Source organism: Toxotes jaculatrix, chromosome 6 (assembly GCF_017976425.1).
Source record: "Toxotes jaculatrix isolate fToxJac2 chromosome 6, fToxJac2.pri, whole genome shotgun sequence".
NCBI classification, from domain to species: domain Eukaryota; kingdom Metazoa; phylum Chordata; class Actinopteri; family Toxotidae; genus Toxotes; species Toxotes jaculatrix.
The window spans coordinates 29,621,213-29,640,646 of record NC_054399.1 but is presented as its reverse complement, the minus strand read 5'-3'; the positions used below and the strand labels follow the sequence as shown (position 1 = coordinate 29,640,646).

The 19,434-nt window shown below is 42.7% G+C and overlaps 2 protein-coding genes across 3 annotated transcripts in view; one reads left to right on the top strand and one right to left on the bottom strand.

Moving 5' to 3' along the window:
• The window catches only part of szt2 (SZT2 subunit of KICSTOR complex), an 89,340-nt gene extending 81,736 nt beyond the window's left edge, over window positions 1–7,604 (top strand). The window contains exons 69-75 of the mRNA XM_041039684.1: window positions 2,230–2,443; window positions 3,020–3,197; window positions 3,297–3,419; window positions 4,427–4,943; window positions 5,869–5,979; window positions 7,021–7,089; window positions 7,242–7,604. Of these exons, the coding sequence (XP_040895618.1) occupies window positions 2,230–2,443; window positions 3,020–3,197; window positions 3,297–3,419; window positions 4,427–4,943; window positions 5,869–5,979; window positions 7,021–7,089; window positions 7,242–7,385 (1,356 nt within the window). The 3' untranslated portion in view covers window positions 7,386–7,604. The remainder of the gene's footprint in view (window positions 1–2,229; window positions 2,444–3,019; window positions 3,198–3,296; window positions 3,420–4,426; window positions 4,944–5,868; window positions 5,980–7,020; window positions 7,090–7,241) is intronic.
• hyi (hydroxypyruvate isomerase) lies at window positions 5,676–18,917 on the bottom strand. Of its 2 annotated transcripts, none has more exons than XM_041039683.1 (9): window positions 18,635–18,917; window positions 18,393–18,504; window positions 13,512–13,626; window positions 12,932–13,010; window positions 12,034–12,083; window positions 11,859–11,928; window positions 10,818–10,952; window positions 10,672–10,736; window positions 5,676–5,976 (listed from the first exon to the last, which is right to left on the bottom strand). In XM_041039683.1, the coding sequence occupies exons 1-8, from the start codon at window positions 18,831–18,833 to the stop codon at window positions 10,681–10,683; spliced, it is 816 nt and encodes a 271-aa protein (XP_040895617.1). In that variant the 5' UTR covers window positions 18,834–18,917; the 3' UTR covers window positions 5,676–5,976; window positions 10,672–10,680. The 2 variants fall into 2 exon arrangements, with proteins under 2 accessions (XP_040895617.1, XP_040895616.1); XM_041039682.1 differs by having other exon boundaries at window positions 5,677–6,040.
• Window positions 18,918–19,434: the final 517 nt, after the last annotated feature.

Below are 19,434 nucleotides of genomic sequence, written 5' to 3'. Positions count from 1 at the left end.
CATCCTTAGTAGCAGGGGGTGGGTTGGGGTTGACTGGAGCCAGGACTTTCTTCCAGGCCCTTGGATTTCCCAGCTCTGAACTGGTGCCGATCCTACTGAAGTGACAGAGATGACTTTGTGTTAATGGCTGCATAGTGGAGCAAACAGAAATGATGTGGACTTCAGTTGTCTAAAAAGAGGACGGATTAAGACTCAGTGTTCTACCAGAGGACACTGAGTTCATGACATACTTTCATGTGGTTTTCAGGCATTTCACATGTAATCTGTTGTGTAATGATACAGAGAAATGTTATATTCTGAATTTTTTTTATATCGTGTGAAAGCATCTTTTAAAGTAACATCTGCAACACAGTTCTACATAAAATAAAGAGACATGTGGTTTAACACAGGTAAAACAGCATTTAACATGATGACTTCACTTAGAGAACAAAAAATCTTCTTTATTGACAATTTTCTTATATATTTACATAAAGTTGTGGATGATTGTCGTCCCTGGTCTTTTCACAGTCCACCATCCATTTATCAGTCGGGCATCCACTGTGACCTAATATTCAGAACTAGGTGCTAAAACAAAACTACAAAAAAAAAAAAAAAAAAAAGGCTCACAAACACCCAAACAAAACCACATGTAGAGATATGTGGTTTTTGGACATTTCATACGTGAAATGTAATATTTCATGTTATTTCTTGACTTGGACTCATGACCCCTGTGATTCTAAAAATCCTGGCTACGGCCCTCCTGGCCACATAAACACAATCGACATACTGCTACCTTAAAAACATGGTGAGCGTTAAAGAGTTTATATCTAAGACCTTGTAGGGTTGTTCAGATAGATGTAATTTGCTTTACAACCCAAGAGCTCTAAGATAAACACACTGTACTCTGGGTCTCAGTAAAGAGGAAACTTACTTTCCAGCAAAATTACACAGTGTTTGTATGTGTGTAAAATACATGTGTCATTGTTTCTGTTTTTCCAGGACAGAAAACGCAGGGCTGCGGCCTCAAAGTGACAGTGTTTGAAGCTTTCCTATCTTGACTGTTCCTCTTTTTTTTTTTTTTCTTTTTTTTCAATCAACTTGCTTTGTGTATTCTCTTCTTCCTGGATGACCTCATGATTACAGCTTCTCCCGTCAATGTTGCCACTGTCATTAATTTCTCTTCCTGCTGAGAGGGGCTGACAGGAGAAGAGCTGCAGCCCTGCAGTGCAATTCAACCTAACAATTTGCTCATGTCAGAGTTACACTGGGCACTTTAATTTGCCAGAAGATGAAACATTGCGGAATTATAGGTTAGGAAATAATAAATGTGAGCTCGATAGCTAAGAGGACACACACGGGAAATGTACTACCTCTGAGCTAAGGAGATCTCTGTAGTCCCAGTGGCTTCCTGGCTCCATAGATAGCAGGCTAAAAGGTCACACTTAATTTGTCTGGCAGACTGCGGGAACACCACCGGGGGGAGAGAAAAGTTAATGTCCATCTTTTCATACCTCTGTGCCAAAAGAATATTCCTCCTTTCTCATCTCCGTGGCGAATAGTGATGAAGGTCTTCTGCCCTTTAGCTGGTTGTGTGGACGAGGGTTGAGGCAGAAGACGGCATGGACACTGACACAGAGAAGAAAGTTTTCTCCAGCTAAAGAGAGCTATGCAATCCCCCCCCCCGCCTCTTTGATTGGATAAAGCCTGTTTGTACATGTTCCAAGCAAATGGTCCAGATGAAAGTGAACGCAGGAGCAGCACTTTGCTCTCCCTGTAAACTCTTATTGTGCTGTGACTAATTTCACAGCATGGCCTCTCACTGCAGCCATTTGCATTTGCAATTAATGCTTTTGTCAGCCCCCTTTTGATGTTGGTTTTAATTAAATAAGATACTGTTATGAATGAGATTGATATCAGGGTTGATTACAAAGAGGGAGTCAGTGAGCAGCAGGGCCTTAAGGTGCACAGCTCAAAGCTGGGAGCAGCTGGAACAGCAAGGTGTTCCCTTCAAATGCAAAGCAGGGTCACTGATGGATGATTACACAGATGACTGTGCAGAGGCAGCCCTATCTGCCAGATTCTATCCATTTTTACACACTGATCCTTGTAATGAAAATGGCCAGACTTGAGTTTGTAGTCAGAGTTTCCTTCCTCCTGCAGCTGTGGAAATCCTCATTTGTTGTGACTGTCAGTGATCCATTCTGTGCTGGTATAATGACTGTGTCCAACCAATGCCCTCCCCCATTTTAGCTGTCCATGCTCTTCACCGAGGAGTGTGATAAGGTGCGGGACCTGATGCACGTCCACTCCTTCAGCTACGACTTCCACCTGCGCGTGGTTCACCAGTACCTGCTGGGCAGCCACATGACGCTACGCCAGGGCTACCAGCTCACTGACTTCCTGGACGACTTCATCTCCCATCATCCGGACATTCCAAAGTTTGGCCGCAACCACGTCTTCCAAGGTGATCCAGACCTACCGCCAATAAGCTAAAGATTTGTCATGATAAAGACTGTTGGCGTTATATTCTGCTCTCATACACACACAAACTGTTGTTTTTCTAATTAAACTGGTCAAGAAATACAAAAAAATACCCTAATTGTGTATTTTAAAAGGTGTGTGCCTAGTATTAGTGTTGCAGTTAAAGTCAACATTGTTCGGTGCCTTTGCCGAAGACAATGTTTGCAGCACAACATGATTTTCATACATGCCTCAGTAATCTTAAGCTTACAGTAAATGGTGCAAATACTGTGCATATAGCCATCACAGTGCATTAGAATCCAAGCCTCAGGCTTTCACCCCATCTGTCCATTTATATAGTCAATATTGATGATATAATAATGTTATTCTGCTTGAGACTACAGTATGTTGTCTTGCTCATGTCTTGAAGGAAGATTTTTTTTTTTACCACTGCAGTACTTACATGTTTTAAACCCTTAATTCATTTAACAACATAATTGCTTACCACAGAAGTGTTACTTAAGGAAATCTGTTCAGTGCCAGCTTTAAATACTTGGTACTTTTTCCTTGCATACATCAGGGAGCTTCTCCATTTCCACGGGGATGATAACAGCTCACCAGCTCTACAACTACATCACTGACCACGCCAGCACCTACGGCATGAAGCCGCTCCGCATGTCCAAGACCGCAGCCACCACTGACAACAAGAAAGGGACACCCGACTTGCACGAGTACGCTCTGGTGGCTCTGTGGAACAGGTATGAGTACCTCTGAATCACAGAGGAGTACATCTGTCCTCCTACATAATGTGCTTCACCTCGACTTTCTTTTTTTTTTTTTCCTCTTTCCTGTTTAAGTTCGGGCTCTTACAAGGATCTGGAGGGCCTGCACCACCATGACGACTTTGACGTGTCCCTTGTGGTGTGCCATAATGCTGCTCCATTTGAGGAGCAGTCAGATGGGGAGAGGCATTTGCTGAGGTGAGAAGCTGCAAAAGAACAGATTAAAGAAGAAAGAAAGCATAGAATAATAACGAGTACTAACACTAATTGGTGAGAACAGAGCGCATCAGTACTGTAACACTCTCACCACATACTGTGGGGAATCTGAGAAGAAGCTGTTTTACACTACGCTCATCATAAGTCATCACATTTCAGTGGTGAGCACTGTGTTTGCACACATGATGTATTTTTGGACTTTGTTAACTGTTAGCACCTAGTTGTTCTGTGAAGAAAGCTAAACCTAAAAGCTAAAAAAAATATATTAACCAAAAAAAAAAAAAAAAAAAAAAGTTTCGGGCCCCAAACTGAAAAATAATGTAAATAATTTGAGAGAAAACAGGCCTTTTTCAGGGACTCAGAAATCTGTTAACTTATATTTTTCCTGCAATCAAAGGAAATGAAGCTTTAGTTAATGCAAAAAGTTCCCACAGGTGACCCAACTTTAGCTGACGACTTCCAAACCCTCTTTCTGCACAAAGGCAGGAACAGAGTGTGTTACCACACCCACTGATGCTGTATCATAGGGTGTAGGACAATACTGTGCTGCAGGAAGCCGTTCTATATATTTCTGTCAGAACCAGGCCTTCATCCTACACCAAGATAATGACCCAAAACATTAGAAGAATAAAAGAATGAGATGGTGGCTTCACACGATGAAGACCATGAAGTCTCCAGACTTAAACCACATGGAGCTGGTTTGGGATGAACTGGACAGAAGGTGAAAGCAAAGCAAACTACAAGTGCGACACATTTGTGGGAACTTCTGCAACAGTGTTGGATGAACTTTCTGAGCACTGTTTGATTTCCATTGTAGGAAGAAGGTTAGGAGGGTGTTCATCTGCTGGATGAGTCAGAGATTTAGATTAAATCTAGGACTTCAGATTCCATGATTCCTTTTCTTAAAAAAAAAAATCTTTATTATTATACATAGCAATGGGCTAATGTATTTGTCATGTTCTTCTAAATCCTCACGTCTGTACATGTAGGCTGCGGTTCTATGTGATCATGACCAGTCAGAGAGAGCTCTTCCCCCGCCTCACTGCTGACATGCGTCGTTTCAAGAAGCTGCCACAGATCCACCGTGATCCCAGTGAGATGGGTGGTCGGCTCCCCCCGGATCGAGCCGAGGCGGGCGAGTCACGCGGAACCGAGCAGGAACTCTGGGAAGAAACATCATCTGAAGCTGCAGCCACCTCGGCTCCTACTGACGGGAACGAGTTTTACCCCCTGGCAAGGGGTGGACCGGAAGCACACGGGCTGCTCTACCCCTCCCCTCTGTTCCCGCTGCTCAACAACGAGGTGGCGTCAGCCCGCAGACAGATCCAGGCCAGCGTGGAGCAGGCCATGGGTCACTGCCGCAGGGATAACCTGTGGAGGAGACTGTTCCACGGAGAGCACCTGGCTCTGGACAAATTGAAGCTGACCAAGCTGTCGTTCAGCGAGCTGGAGGAGCTGCTGGAGGCTGTGCAGAGCCGCTCGGTGGGGGAGATCGACCCACAACTGGTAAGACTCCCACTTCATTCTACATTCATCTACCATCCTCGAAGTCTGCACCTGTCAAGGCCAGGTGAATTATCAGAGGATAGTGTGTGTAACCTCCATGTTAGCCACACTGGTTTTGTTAACCTGAGTGATAACATTATGAGGCAATTACAAAGCCACTTCCTGCTTCACCTTTGACGCTTGCAGGAGTCCACACAGTCACTGCTTTTCAAGTGACACGTAAGTCTCGAGTCTTGAAGTCCTGAGTCAAGACCAACAAGTTCCAGATGAACTTTGTGTTTCGAGTCCTGATCGGGTCGTTATTGATCCCCCTGCTGTCAGATGGACTCAGATTCTATCAGTTTTTCAGATGTTGAGTTGATCTGCTGCACACTTTTTATAACACAGCTTTCACATTTGGAGCTTGTGGAGGTTAATTATGTTATTCCATCTCAGTGGGCTAATGTCCATGTGCAGTCATGAGTCGCTGATGTTAAAGTCAGAGTTCCATATTTTCATTATACTCATGGACAGGGATGGAGACAGGCATAAACAGAGAGAACATGATCAGTTTCAGTGCAACCAGGTGATTAAAGTTCCTGACAAAGTACGGCATTGTCTCTTAGCACAATCAGTTTCCTGTTTCCATGGATCATCCACAGATCTCAGTCAGCAGCGAGGAGTGTGGACATAGACCACTAGAGGGCAGTGAGAAGTTTCTTTGAATGTAATTTGGGTGTTCACTGAGTCATGAGTACACAGAGAACCTTAGGACTATGTCAGACTTTATTAATCAAACAGGAACAGGAAAAAGTTTATTAATCAGCTGCAGTATTTTACTTTGACTGAATGTGCAGGTACAAAAATGAAACGCTCTCTTCAGACGTAGCTCAGGATGAATGAGCAGCAGCTGGTTAGAACGGCAGTGTGTGATGTGTTGCTGCAGGACTGTTTCCTGACCATGGGTCCAGCCTGGTACCAGAGTCTGATCAGAGTCCTGCTGAACCGCTTCCCCCAGAGCTGCAGACACTTTGACGACAACGGCATCCAGTACCTGGTGAGAACACGCTCTTTACTTCCATTCTCTGTGTCTGCGTGAGCGGAAATGAAGCACGGACCTGATGGATCAACAAAGGTGATGAGTTTTTTTTTTTTTTTATCGGGCCTCAGCTCTTTTCCAGCTTCTACATGATGCAAAACATGAAAGAATTAAAAGTCATGTCAAAACTGAGAGCTTTAAAACGACTCTAAAGGGATTCTGTTTATCTTGAGGGAGATCATTTTGGGATCCCTCAGAGCTCCATGCTCAGAGTTTGAGACTGTCAAGCTTTCTGTATACACTAGAACTAAGAATCATGGGTAGTGTAGTATTTCATGTCAGTCAAATCACTTCACTTTTGTACTTCAGAAATCAAAATGTCATTTTTTTCTCTTTTCCTTCACACAGCTTTTGGCAGCTGGTGTAATTTTTTTTTCTCACTGTCCCATGAATAAGACTGAAACCAGTGAGTCCATTTCTCAGTATGTCCCTCAGCTGAGGAAATTACTCTCTGTATTTTACCCACACCAAGTGAACGAAACACACACACAAAGCATGCACATGCACTAGAGACACTGGGGCAGAGGGCTGCCTATTGGGGCGCCTGGGGAGCTGGGGTGGATCGGTGCCTTGCCCAGGGGCATCACAGCCGTGGTCGCAGAGGAAGAGGGGACACCACCACCCATATCCACTGTGCTTGGTTGAAACCACACTTGGCACTCTATTAAGTATTTGAAGCAGTGTGTGTGTGTGTGTGACACACTCATGCATTAACCCTCTAAACATTTAGTGTGGAAGCAATGATCAGAACATAGCCTTACAGTATACAGTTTTTAATCATCCAGGACTCTTCGTGTCTCTGTTTTCAGAAACATATTTCTCAGTAAAATGTTTCAAACAGGATTGAAATACCTCTGCAAAACTTAGACCTGTCACCAAGAAAGAAAAAGGGTTTTAATGTTGAACATCCTAAAGAAGATTAAAAGGATGAATCCCTGTAAGTATCCAGCTTTACTTGTGTCCATCTGATCAGTGTCCATGTTTGTTGCCTTGTTTCAGGCTGTTCTGAACCAGAAGTTCACAGACTGCTTTGTTTTGGTCTTTCTGGACACCCAAGCTGGAAAAACTGTGAGTGATTCCACTTCTATGATTTATATTCTTAATGTAGTTGCTGTGAAAGTAAAATTAGTATCAATCATTTGTTTATTAATTGTGGTTTTTTTTTACTTTCTGTAACATTGCACAAAACATCTCAGCAGCATATTTTCTTCCTCTGACAGAGTCTAAAGGTTGTGTTTCGGGAACCGCTGCCGCTGCAGACGCAGGCCAGCAGCAGTCCTCCTCCCCAGCTGGTGTCCATGTATCATCACCTGGAGTCTGTCATCAACACTGCCTGCTACAACCTCTGGACAGGACTGTTATAGAGCTGATCGGCTCCGGACCTGCCTCAGTGCGTGTCTGTGTCACCGTGATCCACACGCGGTTTGTTCCCAGCAGCTGCACCTCTCACTGCGCTGCTGGGCTCAGTCCTGCCTTCCTACCCCGATAGATCAGCATGAAGAAAAGCATCATACTGGATGATGATGTTACTGATACTAATAACAAACTCAAACCCAGGAAAATTATAGTAATAACCCCCCCCCCCCCCCAAAAAGGCTGGTGCAACAGTTAGCTCTCCCAGCCCCAGACTAGTCAGAAAAAAAAACTTAATGCCTCCTAACTGGTGTGTCAGCCTTAACTCTCTGATTTACCTGCTTTAAATGCACATTTGTGTGTGTGTGTGCATATATCCTGTATTCCCTCAGAGCACTGGGTGTGTGCAGAAATTAGTGCTACACGTCCACTAGATGGACCGTGAAGTTGTCGGCCAGTGATGATCTGTCCCCTCTGTCCTAGGTGGATAAAGGTTTTAATCCTCTAGTGCAGAGACAGCACTGCTCTGCTTGCAGCTGTGTGTACGCTTTGTTAAAAAGCAAGTACATCATAAGTCTTAGGGACATCTAACGTTTGTCTCCGTGTTATTTTCTGAGCACATATGAAGTAAATCTGCCTTTAGTGAAGCTCCTTGAGCCAGGTTAACAGGGTTTCCCACGGTGTGTCACAGTGAACCTCACCTAAATGAACCCCCTGCTAACATCAGAGGAAATGAATGTACATGTATGAAACATAATGTTTAAGCTGCAAAGGAAAATTGAGCAGAGCTGCTAACTAGAGCTCATCGCGTTCTATGATATGGACTTCCCACTTCTGCGTTCACACTGTGCAGATCAAGTGACCGCTCACGGCATGGAACTCATGCTGATCCTGACTGGTTCTGTCCCTTGACAGTTTCGATAAAGTTCATTCAAATATGACAACATCCTCAAAAAAAAAAACAACATGTTGACAGCAAGAGAGAGAGACGGCATTTACTCTGTGCAGTTATACTATGTAAGACGTAAGTAAGACGAAGAAAATATGTAGCAGATGATGGAAGATGGAGACAGTCTGATCTGTCAAGCTCTCTACAGGTTGTGGAGAATCTTTTGATAGTTTCCAGGCAGGAACTCAGACCATGGAAAAAGCTCAAACATGACAGCCAGATCATGGATCTTTCAGGTGAACTGTCAGGTGTCCTGTCAGGTGTCCCGTCAGGTGTCCTGACCTCCCACCCCACCCCAATCGTTCCAGTTCTACAGTTGTTCAGGAGCCAGTCAAGGTTAAAATCAGGCTTAATCTTAATCTGCTTGGCTTTAAACAGCAAAGGCCACAATGTTTAATGCGAGAGACAGTGAGCTCTCTGACTGTCACCTCATTGTCACACTGATAAAGAGGCGACGTATCAGGATTCAGATCAGCAGGTGACTGATCATCACATTGTGAGTTTGCTTCTCAGCAATTAATCAGAGCAGCAACAAGGTTGAGGCAAAAAATAGTGAGTTTTTACAAGCTAGGAAAAGCAGAGGTGAATAAAGTCTGGACTGGACACCTTGTCCAGTTGGGCCCTCAAATGTTTTCAGGGATCTGGTCTGTTTGAAGACCTCTAGCACAGAGCTTTTTAATGACCGACTTGGAACTGATCATTCTGAGCCAGTAGAGGAAATCTGGAAAGCAGAAGAGATTCATCCATGTCCCTCATCGAGAGCAAAATGCTTCCCCGACATCCTAAACGTACATCGGCAGCGTGGATTTCCTCCGTCTGATGCTTCGTGCTGAAGTGTATCGCCAGTCAGTCAGAAGCAACAACAACCACCACCACCACCACCGGCTGTAACACTGTTTCATACTCCACAGCTTCATTAACAGGTCTGAGTTCTCTCAGATCTCGTGCCTTTTGATAGCGTTTCGCTAGCTCTTCGTGCCGCATCTCTGTTTTGTATGAGCAAGAGAGAGCTGAGATGTCAGAGCAGAGTGGGAAGGCTTTTATGTTTAGATTTCCAAGTGTCATACCTGCTACCCACTTAAACCCCACTGCCATCTCTGCTACCCTGAAGTGCCTTTCTCTCTTTCATTTTTTTTTTTAAATTCTCAAAACCTTTTGAAGTGATACTGTTGTCATTCCATCAGCTCTGCATTGAAGAGCTTTGGAAACACACACACACACACACACTCCTGTTATGCAGTGAAAGTGCCTGAGTCAGTTCAGATAAATATGACAAAAATTGCTTTCCGTAAGCGGGAAAATGGCTCATATTAACTCTGATGATTTGCATAATAGCATGCCACATGTCATCAGTGCAGAGTGTTTTCCAGAGCATGTTTTAGGGTGATGAGTTCGGCTTGTGTTGCGTATTCTGAAACGGCGCGGCTGGTAATCACAACTTTCGGTTTACAAGAGCGCACAGAGCCAGTTTCACACCAGAGTCACAACGAACAGCTGAAGGCTTGATGTTCAGTGCAGTAGCTTCATTAACGACATATTCAGGCCTTACATCAGTGCACGCGTTCACTGGAAGGAAGCCAAATACACGTTCGAGCGTCTCTGCGGATGTCGGATGAAGACGAGCAGCGTTCTCAGAGAATTCAGTCTGAATGTGAAACACTGGATATTCATCATCCAAAATGTGAAGTGAAACTAGTTAGCCCTTAGCATTTTGACACTGTAATATAAACACTGCACTGTCTCTTTAACTGTATAATGTATATTATGTACAGAACACTTTATACAGTGTGTGCAATGCTAAATAAACGAGTGATAAATAAGTTTGTGATTAATCACTTTTACATCCATCCATCAGTGATATCCACTTATTCTGTTTACTGTATTAATGCAATGGGCCGCATGACACTGAAGCACACCAGGATCTGTAATCCAGTAATGATCACAATCTCAATTTAGGCCTCTGGGAGTTCATATTTATGATTCTGCCAGTTACTGAGGACATCCAATACAACACAAACTGTCCTCTACAGGTGTTCAGGACATGTATGAACAAATCTTTAACAAAGAGTTTTTAACCAACTACACTGCTGAGCTGTTGATTTGGCACTTAGGACGTATGACTTTGTGTGTGTGTGTGTATTTATATAGGAGTTGTGATGCAACCTGGACTCGTCTGCCTTATGACAGGACTGGATTTGAGAGTTGAGACCTGACTGTTTTTATAATGGGGACTTGGACCTGAATGCACACTAATCCATGGGGACTCGTATCACTGTGGGGACAAAAATTGAGAACCCCCACAGGTAGGGGTAAGGGGCCATTAAGACATTAATGAGTATAAAGAGTACCTGTGCTCATCACTTGCTCTGTGTCCAGTAATCTTTGATCCAACGCAGACCCTCCTTTGTGGAGCCTAAAGTGCAGTGAGATGGTTAACTTGTTTTTCTAGGTTTCATGATTAACTAAAAATAAATAAATAAAAAGATCCACTCACCCAGCGGCTTGTATTCACAGCCGATGTAGCCCTGGTAGCCATGGTTTTCCAGTGTGTTGAACAGGTATGTGTAGTTGAGCTCTCCGGCACTGTCAGGCTCATTCCTGCCTGGGACCTGAGCAATCTGAACATGACCTGAGAAACACAACAACGCAGCGTTCTTCACCTTTATTACCGCCAGAGGTTTCCACTGAGCCTGCTCTTTAGTGGACAACACTCTGCTCCACATCATTAGAATTGCAGAAGGAGCACAGCCTGGTGCTGCAGGTCCATAACCTCCCTGACTAAAGGCATTTCCACACCATGTCTGAATTTACAGCAGGATGTTTGCAGAAAAACAAACTGGTGGTAAAATCCTTGTCCTTCTAATAATTGTTGCAAATGAAAAACACCTTCCGGAGTTTTGTTGTGTTTTCCTTCTACCTTCCAGATATGTTTTCTTCAACCCAAGTTCACAACATGACATCAACTAAACAATCCAACAACCTTGTTCTCTCTGTTGAAGGACCAGGATTCTCCAGTTGATGACCTGACTCCCCCCCCCCCAACTCAGGGTGATGATGAAGGTCAGTGTCTGACTCAAAGACTCACCACAACTTTTACTGCTTTTACTACATCCTTTCAGCACACACTTACAATAAAATATATATATTGTGCCACCAGTTACAAGGTTGATAGAAGCTAATATTCTTTCTAGCTGTTTCATAAAGGGGGAGTCATGTTCTCTACACTTCACCACGAAAGAAATGCAGCAGGACTGAGCCACACAGTATGTTAATATTATGTTGAGTGGTCATCATCATCGCCGCTCACACAAGACCTCAAAAATCATCAAGTGGAAGCCCTCCAGATATGAAACCTAGAAGGAATTAGGTTACAGGAAAACACCATAGCTGAAGGATCCGAGTACAACACTTTTAGCCTTTGTATCATATTGTGATTAAAGCTCATTTTCCCAGTGTAACAGCTGTATGATCATTAGACTGCCACTCTGTGTTAGCGGGTTGTACAATTTCCACTGTTTCAGCACCTCTTACTCACCGATTATGGGGAAATACTTGTGTACGTTTTGTGTCAGGTTTCCATCCATTATTTGCCAGTGAAAGACGTCCTGAAACAGTTCAGACATTCTTTCAGTCAAGAGCTTCTTCACCTTTTTTTTTTTTTTTTTTTAATATTATTTATTTATTTATTTTCAAATTTCCAAAGCACCCACCATTTGCAGTTTGATGTTTGGCTTTCCGACCTTCTCCAGTATCACAGCCGCTACAGACGCACAAAAAAAACAAAAAAAAAACAAGAGCATCACCAAATCTGTTGCACCTGCCTCATTTACCTAATTAACCAACCTAATTCAACAGTGAGTCTGTTCCTCCACATCAGCAGTGTCCAGTTATTACCAGTGGTGGAATGTAACAAAGTATTTGTACTTCATTACTGTACTTAAGTATTTTTTTTTTACGTATCTGTGCTTAAGTAAAAATAATAATGCGTACTTTTGATTTTACTCCATTATATTTTGCAGCAATTATCTGTACTTTCTACTCCACTACATTTCTACAATTTATGCCGTTACTCGTTACATGTTATGAACATAAAAAAACAGCAAAGGCCACAATGTTTTAAAAAAACGGATACGGTGGTGGTGAAGGAGACGCGCCTCCCCTGCCTCTGCGACCATGGCTGTGGTGCCCCCTGAGCAAGGCACCGATTCACCCCAGCTCCCCGGGCGCCTCACTGGGCAGCCCCCTGCCCCAGCGTCTCTAGTGCATGTTGTTCATAATGCTTTTGTGTGTGTTTCGTTCACTTGGTGTGGGTAAAATGCAGAGAATAATTTCCCCGGGAGGGATCAATAAAGTAATTTTAAAAAATGAATAAAAAATGGCCCCGACACTGAGACAACCCATTGCATGAGTACGCAAAATACTTTAAAGTAAATTTAAAAGTAAGTACTTAGTACTTTTACTTAAGTAAGATTCTTGATGCAGTACTTCCACTTTCACTTGAGTATATTTTTTGCGGGATATTTGTACTTTTACTTAAGTACTAAGCTTCAGTACTTCCTCCATCACTGGTTATTACATGCTGCTTGTCTCAGAGGGATGGTGTCTTACCCTGATGAGGAGAGTCCAGGAAATACCTGGGATCTGTGATCCTTGTGTTGATTGGTTCAATCAAACCAGTGATTCCTTCCTGTGAGGACCAGAGACATTTATTCAGGAGGCCATCATGTAAAACTGATCTCATCTCAATAATGAGAGAGTATAATACATACTGCAGTGTTCATGTTCTGTGACACTGCGCTACAGAGAACTGCAGCCAAAGAGACTGTGCCTGTGACTGTGTGAGCTTTAGAGGTACTGGTAGCTCTACTCCTGAACTTTGGAGAAAGCCATGCTAACTGTTTCCCCCTGCTGCCAGTCTTTACGCTAAGCTAGGCTAGCCACGTCCTGACTCCAGCTCTGTACACACACAGGAAATTAACGAACCATGCCTTTATTTCCTTTTCTGGAGATTCAATATATTTGATAAGGTGAAGCGTTCTACAGTATCTCCTGTAGACCTGCTGCTGTATAAGCACATTTTTGATGATATGATCAGTATAGTATGGTATACACGCTATTAACTTTTTTCTTGTCAGCGGTAATTTTTCCTGCTGGTGTTGTTGGTGTGTTGGACAGAAAAGTCACCTGCCTTTGAGAGGACATCAGCAGCATAGATTAGGTTCTGTACAAAGATGGCCTCCATCTCCTTGGCAACCGCTGCCCTGTGTGAGCCCACGGGAACCCTCCCCGCCATCAGGTGGATCCTGATAATGGAACATGGAAAAGATGACACACTGTTTCAACTGCTGCTGCTGCTGCTCTGAAACTTTTTGTGTTACAGCCAGTCAGGCAGGTAGCAAGGCTTCAAGTAAAGTCAGTGATATACCTTAAAACCACTTTAGCAAAAGTCATGCAAAAATCTCAGAGCTCATCAGTGACAACAAGTGCATTTACTCATAACAAGCCCACACTGGTGCAGTGCTGCTACAGGTCATTTCAGTCCCACACTCCTCACAGCTAACTGTGACTCTGTCCTCTTTCAGTTTGGATAAAGACAGAAGAATAATAGAATAGAATAGAATATACTTTATTAATCCCTTTGGGAGGTCCCTTGGGGAAATTTGGGTAATAAAGAGAAGAACCACTGTGAACAACATGACAAAAACGGACTGAAAGCCACACACAGACTGCAGCAACTCTCACAGGGACTCTCTGCTTTTGGCCGTTAAAATAATGTGAAAGATGATGTTATAAACAAGAACATAAGAGCTTGTACATACATCAGTCACAGTAATATCTGTTTGGTTTTGAGCTGAAAGATAAAAAAGCTCTTTAGAGCTGAGCTGAACTGCAGAGTTAGATAAAGCTGGAATTGTGTGTGTGTGTGTGTGTGATGTTACAATCTGATGCTAAAATCATTTAAATTCATTGTTTTCCCTCAAATATCTACACTCATCAGCCCATAATGACAAAGCCAAAACAGAATTTTAGATTTTTTTTTTTTTTTCTTTTCAAATTTATTGAAAAGGAAAAACTGAAACATCACATTGCCATAAGTATTCAGACACTTAACTCTGTGCTTAGCTGAAGCAGCTCTGACAACCGTTACAGCCTCAAGTCTTCTTGGGTCTGACGCGTCGAGCTCTGCACACCTGGATTTGGGGATTTCTGCTGTTCTTCTCTGCAGATTTTCTCCGGCTCAGTCAGGCTGGTCTCCATCCAGCCTGACTGAGCTATATGTGTATTTCACTCTGATAAGTTCTGAAGGTCACTTGCGTAAAAGTTGTCTCTGAGTTTGTTTTGTTTTGGTTCTTCCTCTGTTGAGCATTTGAATGAGTTCATTTAAAATAAGCTGCTGGAACATGAAAGGTCTTTACTCCTCTGTGTTTGGAGTAAAACTTCTGATTCTGTAAATAGCATAAACAGTAATCTCTCTGGACTCTGACATTTTGGCAAACTATAGACCTATATCCAATCTCCCCTTTAATTCTAAAATTCTTGAAAAGGCTGTTGCAACTCAGTTGTGTGACCATCTACATAGGAACGGTTTGTTTGAAGTTTTTCAGTCAGGATTTAGAGTTCATCATAGCACAGAGACAGCACTGGTGAAAGTTACCAACGACCTTCTTATAGCATCAGATAATGGACTCGTTTCTATACTTGTCCTGCTAGATCTTAGTGCCGCATTTGACACCATTGATCATAATATCCTATTGGATAGATTGGAACATGTTATTGGGATTAAAGGAACAGCACTAGGCTGGTTTAAATCATATCTATCAGATAGATACCAGTTTGTCTATGTTAATGATGATCCCTCCGTATATACCAGAGTAAGTCATGGAGTTCCACAGGGTTCTGTGCTTGGACCGATACTGTTCACCTTATACATGCTCCCCCTAGGCAATATTATCAGGAAGCATGGAATAAATTTCCATTGCTATGCGGATGATACCCAGCTATATTTATCTATGAAACCAGATGAAACAGATCAGTTAACCATACTTCAGGCATGTCTTAAAGACATAAAGGCCTGGATGACCTGTAACTTTCTTCTTCTGAATTCAGACAAAACTGAGGTTATTTTGTTTGGTCCCAAACACCTCAGAAACAGTTTATCTAATCATATAGTTACTCTGGATGGCATTAATTTAGCCTCCAGTACGACTGTGAGGAACCTTGGAGTTATTTTTGATCAGGATCTGTCCTTTAACTCACATATAAAACAAGTCTCTAGGACCGCCTTCTTTCACCTGCGCAATATCAGTAAGATTAGGAACATTCTGTCGCAGAGTGATGCTGAAAAATTAGTCCATGCTTTTGTTACTTCTAGGCTGGACTACTGTAATTCCCTATTATCAGGATGTCCAGTTAACTATCTAAAAAGCATCCAGCTGATCCAAAATGCTGCAGCGAGAGTACTGACTGGAATTAGCAAGAGAGATCACATTACTCCTGTACTAACTTCTCTTCACTGGCTTCCTGTAAAATCCAGAATTGATTTTAAAATCCTTCTCCTTACATATAAGGCCCTCAATGGCCAGGCTCCTTCATATCTCAAAGAGCTGATAGTACCATATCATCCTAACAGATTGCTTCGTTCCCAGAATGCAGGTTTGCTTATGGTTCCCAAAATCTCTAAAAGTAGAATGGGAGGCCGAGCCTTTAGCTATCAGGCCCCTCTCCTATGGAACCAACTGCCAGTTTGGGTTAGGGAAGCAGACACCCTCTCTAATTTTAAAACGAAGCTTAAAACCTTCTTGTTTGATAAAGCTTATAATTAGTTGTAGTTACAGTCCTAGTTATTTATTAAACTTATAGTTAGTCACAATTATCTCTATAGACACTGTTACAGTTAAGGATATAGCCCTTAGTAGGGCTGGCTCAGGCAACTGAATCATCCCCTAGTTATGCTGCTATAGGCCTAGGCTGCTGGGGGACATCCCATGATTTACTGCGCACTTCTTCTTCTTTCTCTTTCTCTCCTCAGACCCACTCTCACATTTATTAGCCTCTATTACATGTCATTAACTCTGTGTCCTCTCTGTCCCGTAGTCCTGTGTTTGTTTCTCTCTGGTCTCTCTTTCTCTGTACCTTACTGCAGGTACCTCTGGCTCCGGAGCTGCATGTCCTATGGTCCTGGCTCCACCCACCTGCTGCTGTTTATTGTTTACAATGATCTATTTCTAACATGTTTAATGTTCCGTTCTGCTACAGATAAATATTTGATTAATATTCTTTGCAAACTGTAACGTAAATAACTACCAGTCATGACAGCTTTTTGCCTCCGTGCTCTGTTTCATAATTCTAATCTGCTGAGCACACATTATCCAATAACTGTTCACTAACTGTAATGTAAATACTGACCCACATTGTCTGTATTATGCTGCATGTCTTTCTCCCCCTCTCCTCCATTCCTAGCTGTCCTATCTTCCTCCTTTTCCTCCTTTCACCCAGCCCGGCCATCGGCAGGAGGGTCCCCCATCTGAGCCAGGTTCTGCTCAAGGTTTCTTCCTGTTAAAAGGGAGTTTTCCTTGCCACTGTCGCCTTAAGTGCTTGCTCTGGGGTCAGGCTCTGGGTCTCTGTAAAGCGCTTTGAGACAATTTTGATTGTGGAAGGCGCTATATAAATAAAATTGAATTGAATTGAATTGAATTAATGCTACAGACAGGTTATTGGGATAGTTAAGGCAGAGTTAGAGACGTGTCATTACCAGGGACAGGGACATATAATACTCTGTGGTGATTTTAATAAGCAGACTGGTACACATCCTGACGTCACCTGCAGTCAAAGACCTGTGAGCTGTTCAACATTCACAACACCCAGGACAGAAAGTACTGAGCAATACCAAGAGGCAACAGTGAAGAGATTCAGTTATTACCAGACCCTCCTACTACAGAAAGCATATGTAAGCCTTGTAAATGGCTGTACTGTGTATGGGCAATGTGAGAAATGGAGGACGTTGTTGAAATCTGTTGTGAGACCACTGTAAACAACTGCTCTCAATGGAAAGTAGCTAAAGCCCTTAAAACCCCTAGTGTCAGCTGGTTTCACTCCTCTATCTGTTCGCTTTTCTCCTCCTCTCCGTGCTCACATATACAGTCATTTCATTCAGCTGAATGCACAGCAAAGCTGTTCTCACTGACATGTTTCTCTGTTTCTGTGTCAGACAATGGAACACGTGTGAAACAGAGACTGAAATGTGGCCCATTAATGCCCATGTTAACCAGCAGTCACTTCAGGACATTTCCAAGCTGCTGCTCTGCTGCCGTTAAAATCCTGATGTCGTCTGGCAGAATCACCACACACACACACCAGCTAAAGACAATCCATTGAATGAGATGCATAGAGAGGTGTTTGCGGAGGGAGAAGGCAACAGACCAGGCAATGTTGCCGACTCTCTTGAACAGAAGTAGCTGAAGTTTGTGCAAAAAAGTTTTCTGGATTTGTCACTGGATGTTTTTGTTTTTTTGAAAAAGAAAAAAAAAAAAAACTAAACAAGTGTGAAAAATTGGTAAATCTAGTCAAAATGCACCAAGTTGGCTACACTGACTGGAAATGCCCATAATGACATAACAGAAGCTGTTTGTGCCAATTCAGTTTGAAAGAGCAACAGCCAATGACTCCATCTGAGACCAGAGACAGTCACAGACATCCTGGTCATTCAGGACGGAGACATATGGACAAAATGTTTTCAAACCTTATCTGGGACACCACCACCAAGAACAGATTTAGAAACCAAAGAAATGCTTGTAAAACAACAAAGCATGGAACTGAGAGTCAAAGACAACCATAGATCTCCCCTTTACTATGAATTATTATTATTATCATTATTATTAATAATAATAATAATAATAATAGCTGTAGTAATATTATTCAGTCTAATTCTGAGTTTGGAATAATGGTCTCATTACACCTATATTTGACCTTCAGAATTACAAAGGGACAAGAGTCACCAGCTGCATGGGCATAGTATAGTATAGTATATATTTGTGAAACCCTGCGTACAGCCGCACTGCTGATGCCTCACCTTTTGCAGTCCAAAGCTTTTGCATACTTTAAAGCCAGATCCAGACCCTGTCTGAACTCTGCCTCTCTTCCAGGAACTGCTCCAAGGCCAAGATCACCTGCTTTTACATCTCCTGCAAAACACACACACACACATTTTATCATTACCATCACCACCATGATCATCATCATCATCATCTTGCACTTCAGTCTAAGCGCTACATGTCTGAAATGAACCTCAGTGTGTTGCTGTGGGCAGTTTACCGGGCGGGGTGTTAATGAGGATCACCTCCACCCCTGCAGCCTCCCTGGCCCTCTGGAGCTCTTGCAGGTCGGAGTCGTAGAGCCAGGCAGCTTCCACAGCCCGAAAGCCGGCAGAGGCAGCGGCGTAAATCCTCTGGCTGAATTCCGGAAGCTCCGTGAACAGCCAGGAGATATTCGCACAGAACTTCAGCGGAGCCATTCAGCTTCAACTACGGAGAACAACGACCCAGAGTTCAGTGCCTGAGCCGGACTTTTACCTTCCTGACAGCCGCTGCAGACCCGAAGTAAGCTACAACCAATCAGCGTCACCGGAAGCGGAAGAGTAAACTTCGAAAATAAAAACCGTGGATTTAGAAAACCTCAGCTCTGCCACAGTTTTATGACAGAAACAAAGACTGAAACATAATGAACACTATGTATAACAATTTATATTAAAATGTCTTGGGGAAAAAGCGTCAATCAAATACAGACTGGAGGTCAAACACAATTATGACGGGCGTTTGTTTTTCTATGTCGGAAGCAAAACCTAAAAAAATATTCTTTAAAAAAAATGATTTCCGCTTATTTACATTTTTCATCTAGTTTTATTTATTTATTTTATACCTGTGCTTTGCAAATAGTTGTAAAAAGGGGAATTATTTTATTTTGAAAATATGACCAATTGGGTTATACCTTACAGTGTCAAAATTGACCACAGTGGAGAGTTTTGTTGTCACATGACTGGTAGTTTGCTTTGCTGTTTTTTTTGTTTTTGTTTTGTTTTGTTTTGTTTTTTTTTGGTTTGTTTGTTTTATACAGTC

Coding starts and splice junctions, on each gene's coding strand:
- hyi (XM_041039683.1), bottom strand. CDS start 18,833: ATGGCTCCGCTGAAGTTCTGTGCGAATATCTCCTGGCTGTTCACGGAG. Junction 12,084..12,931: donor CCTGGACTCTCCTCATCAGG/GTAAGACACCAT, acceptor GTGCGTCTGTAG/CGGCTGTGATACTGGAGAAG. Junction 11,929..12,033: donor CAAACATCAAACTGCAAATG/GTGGGTGCTTTG, acceptor GAACTGTTTCAG/GACGTCTTTCACTGGCAAAT.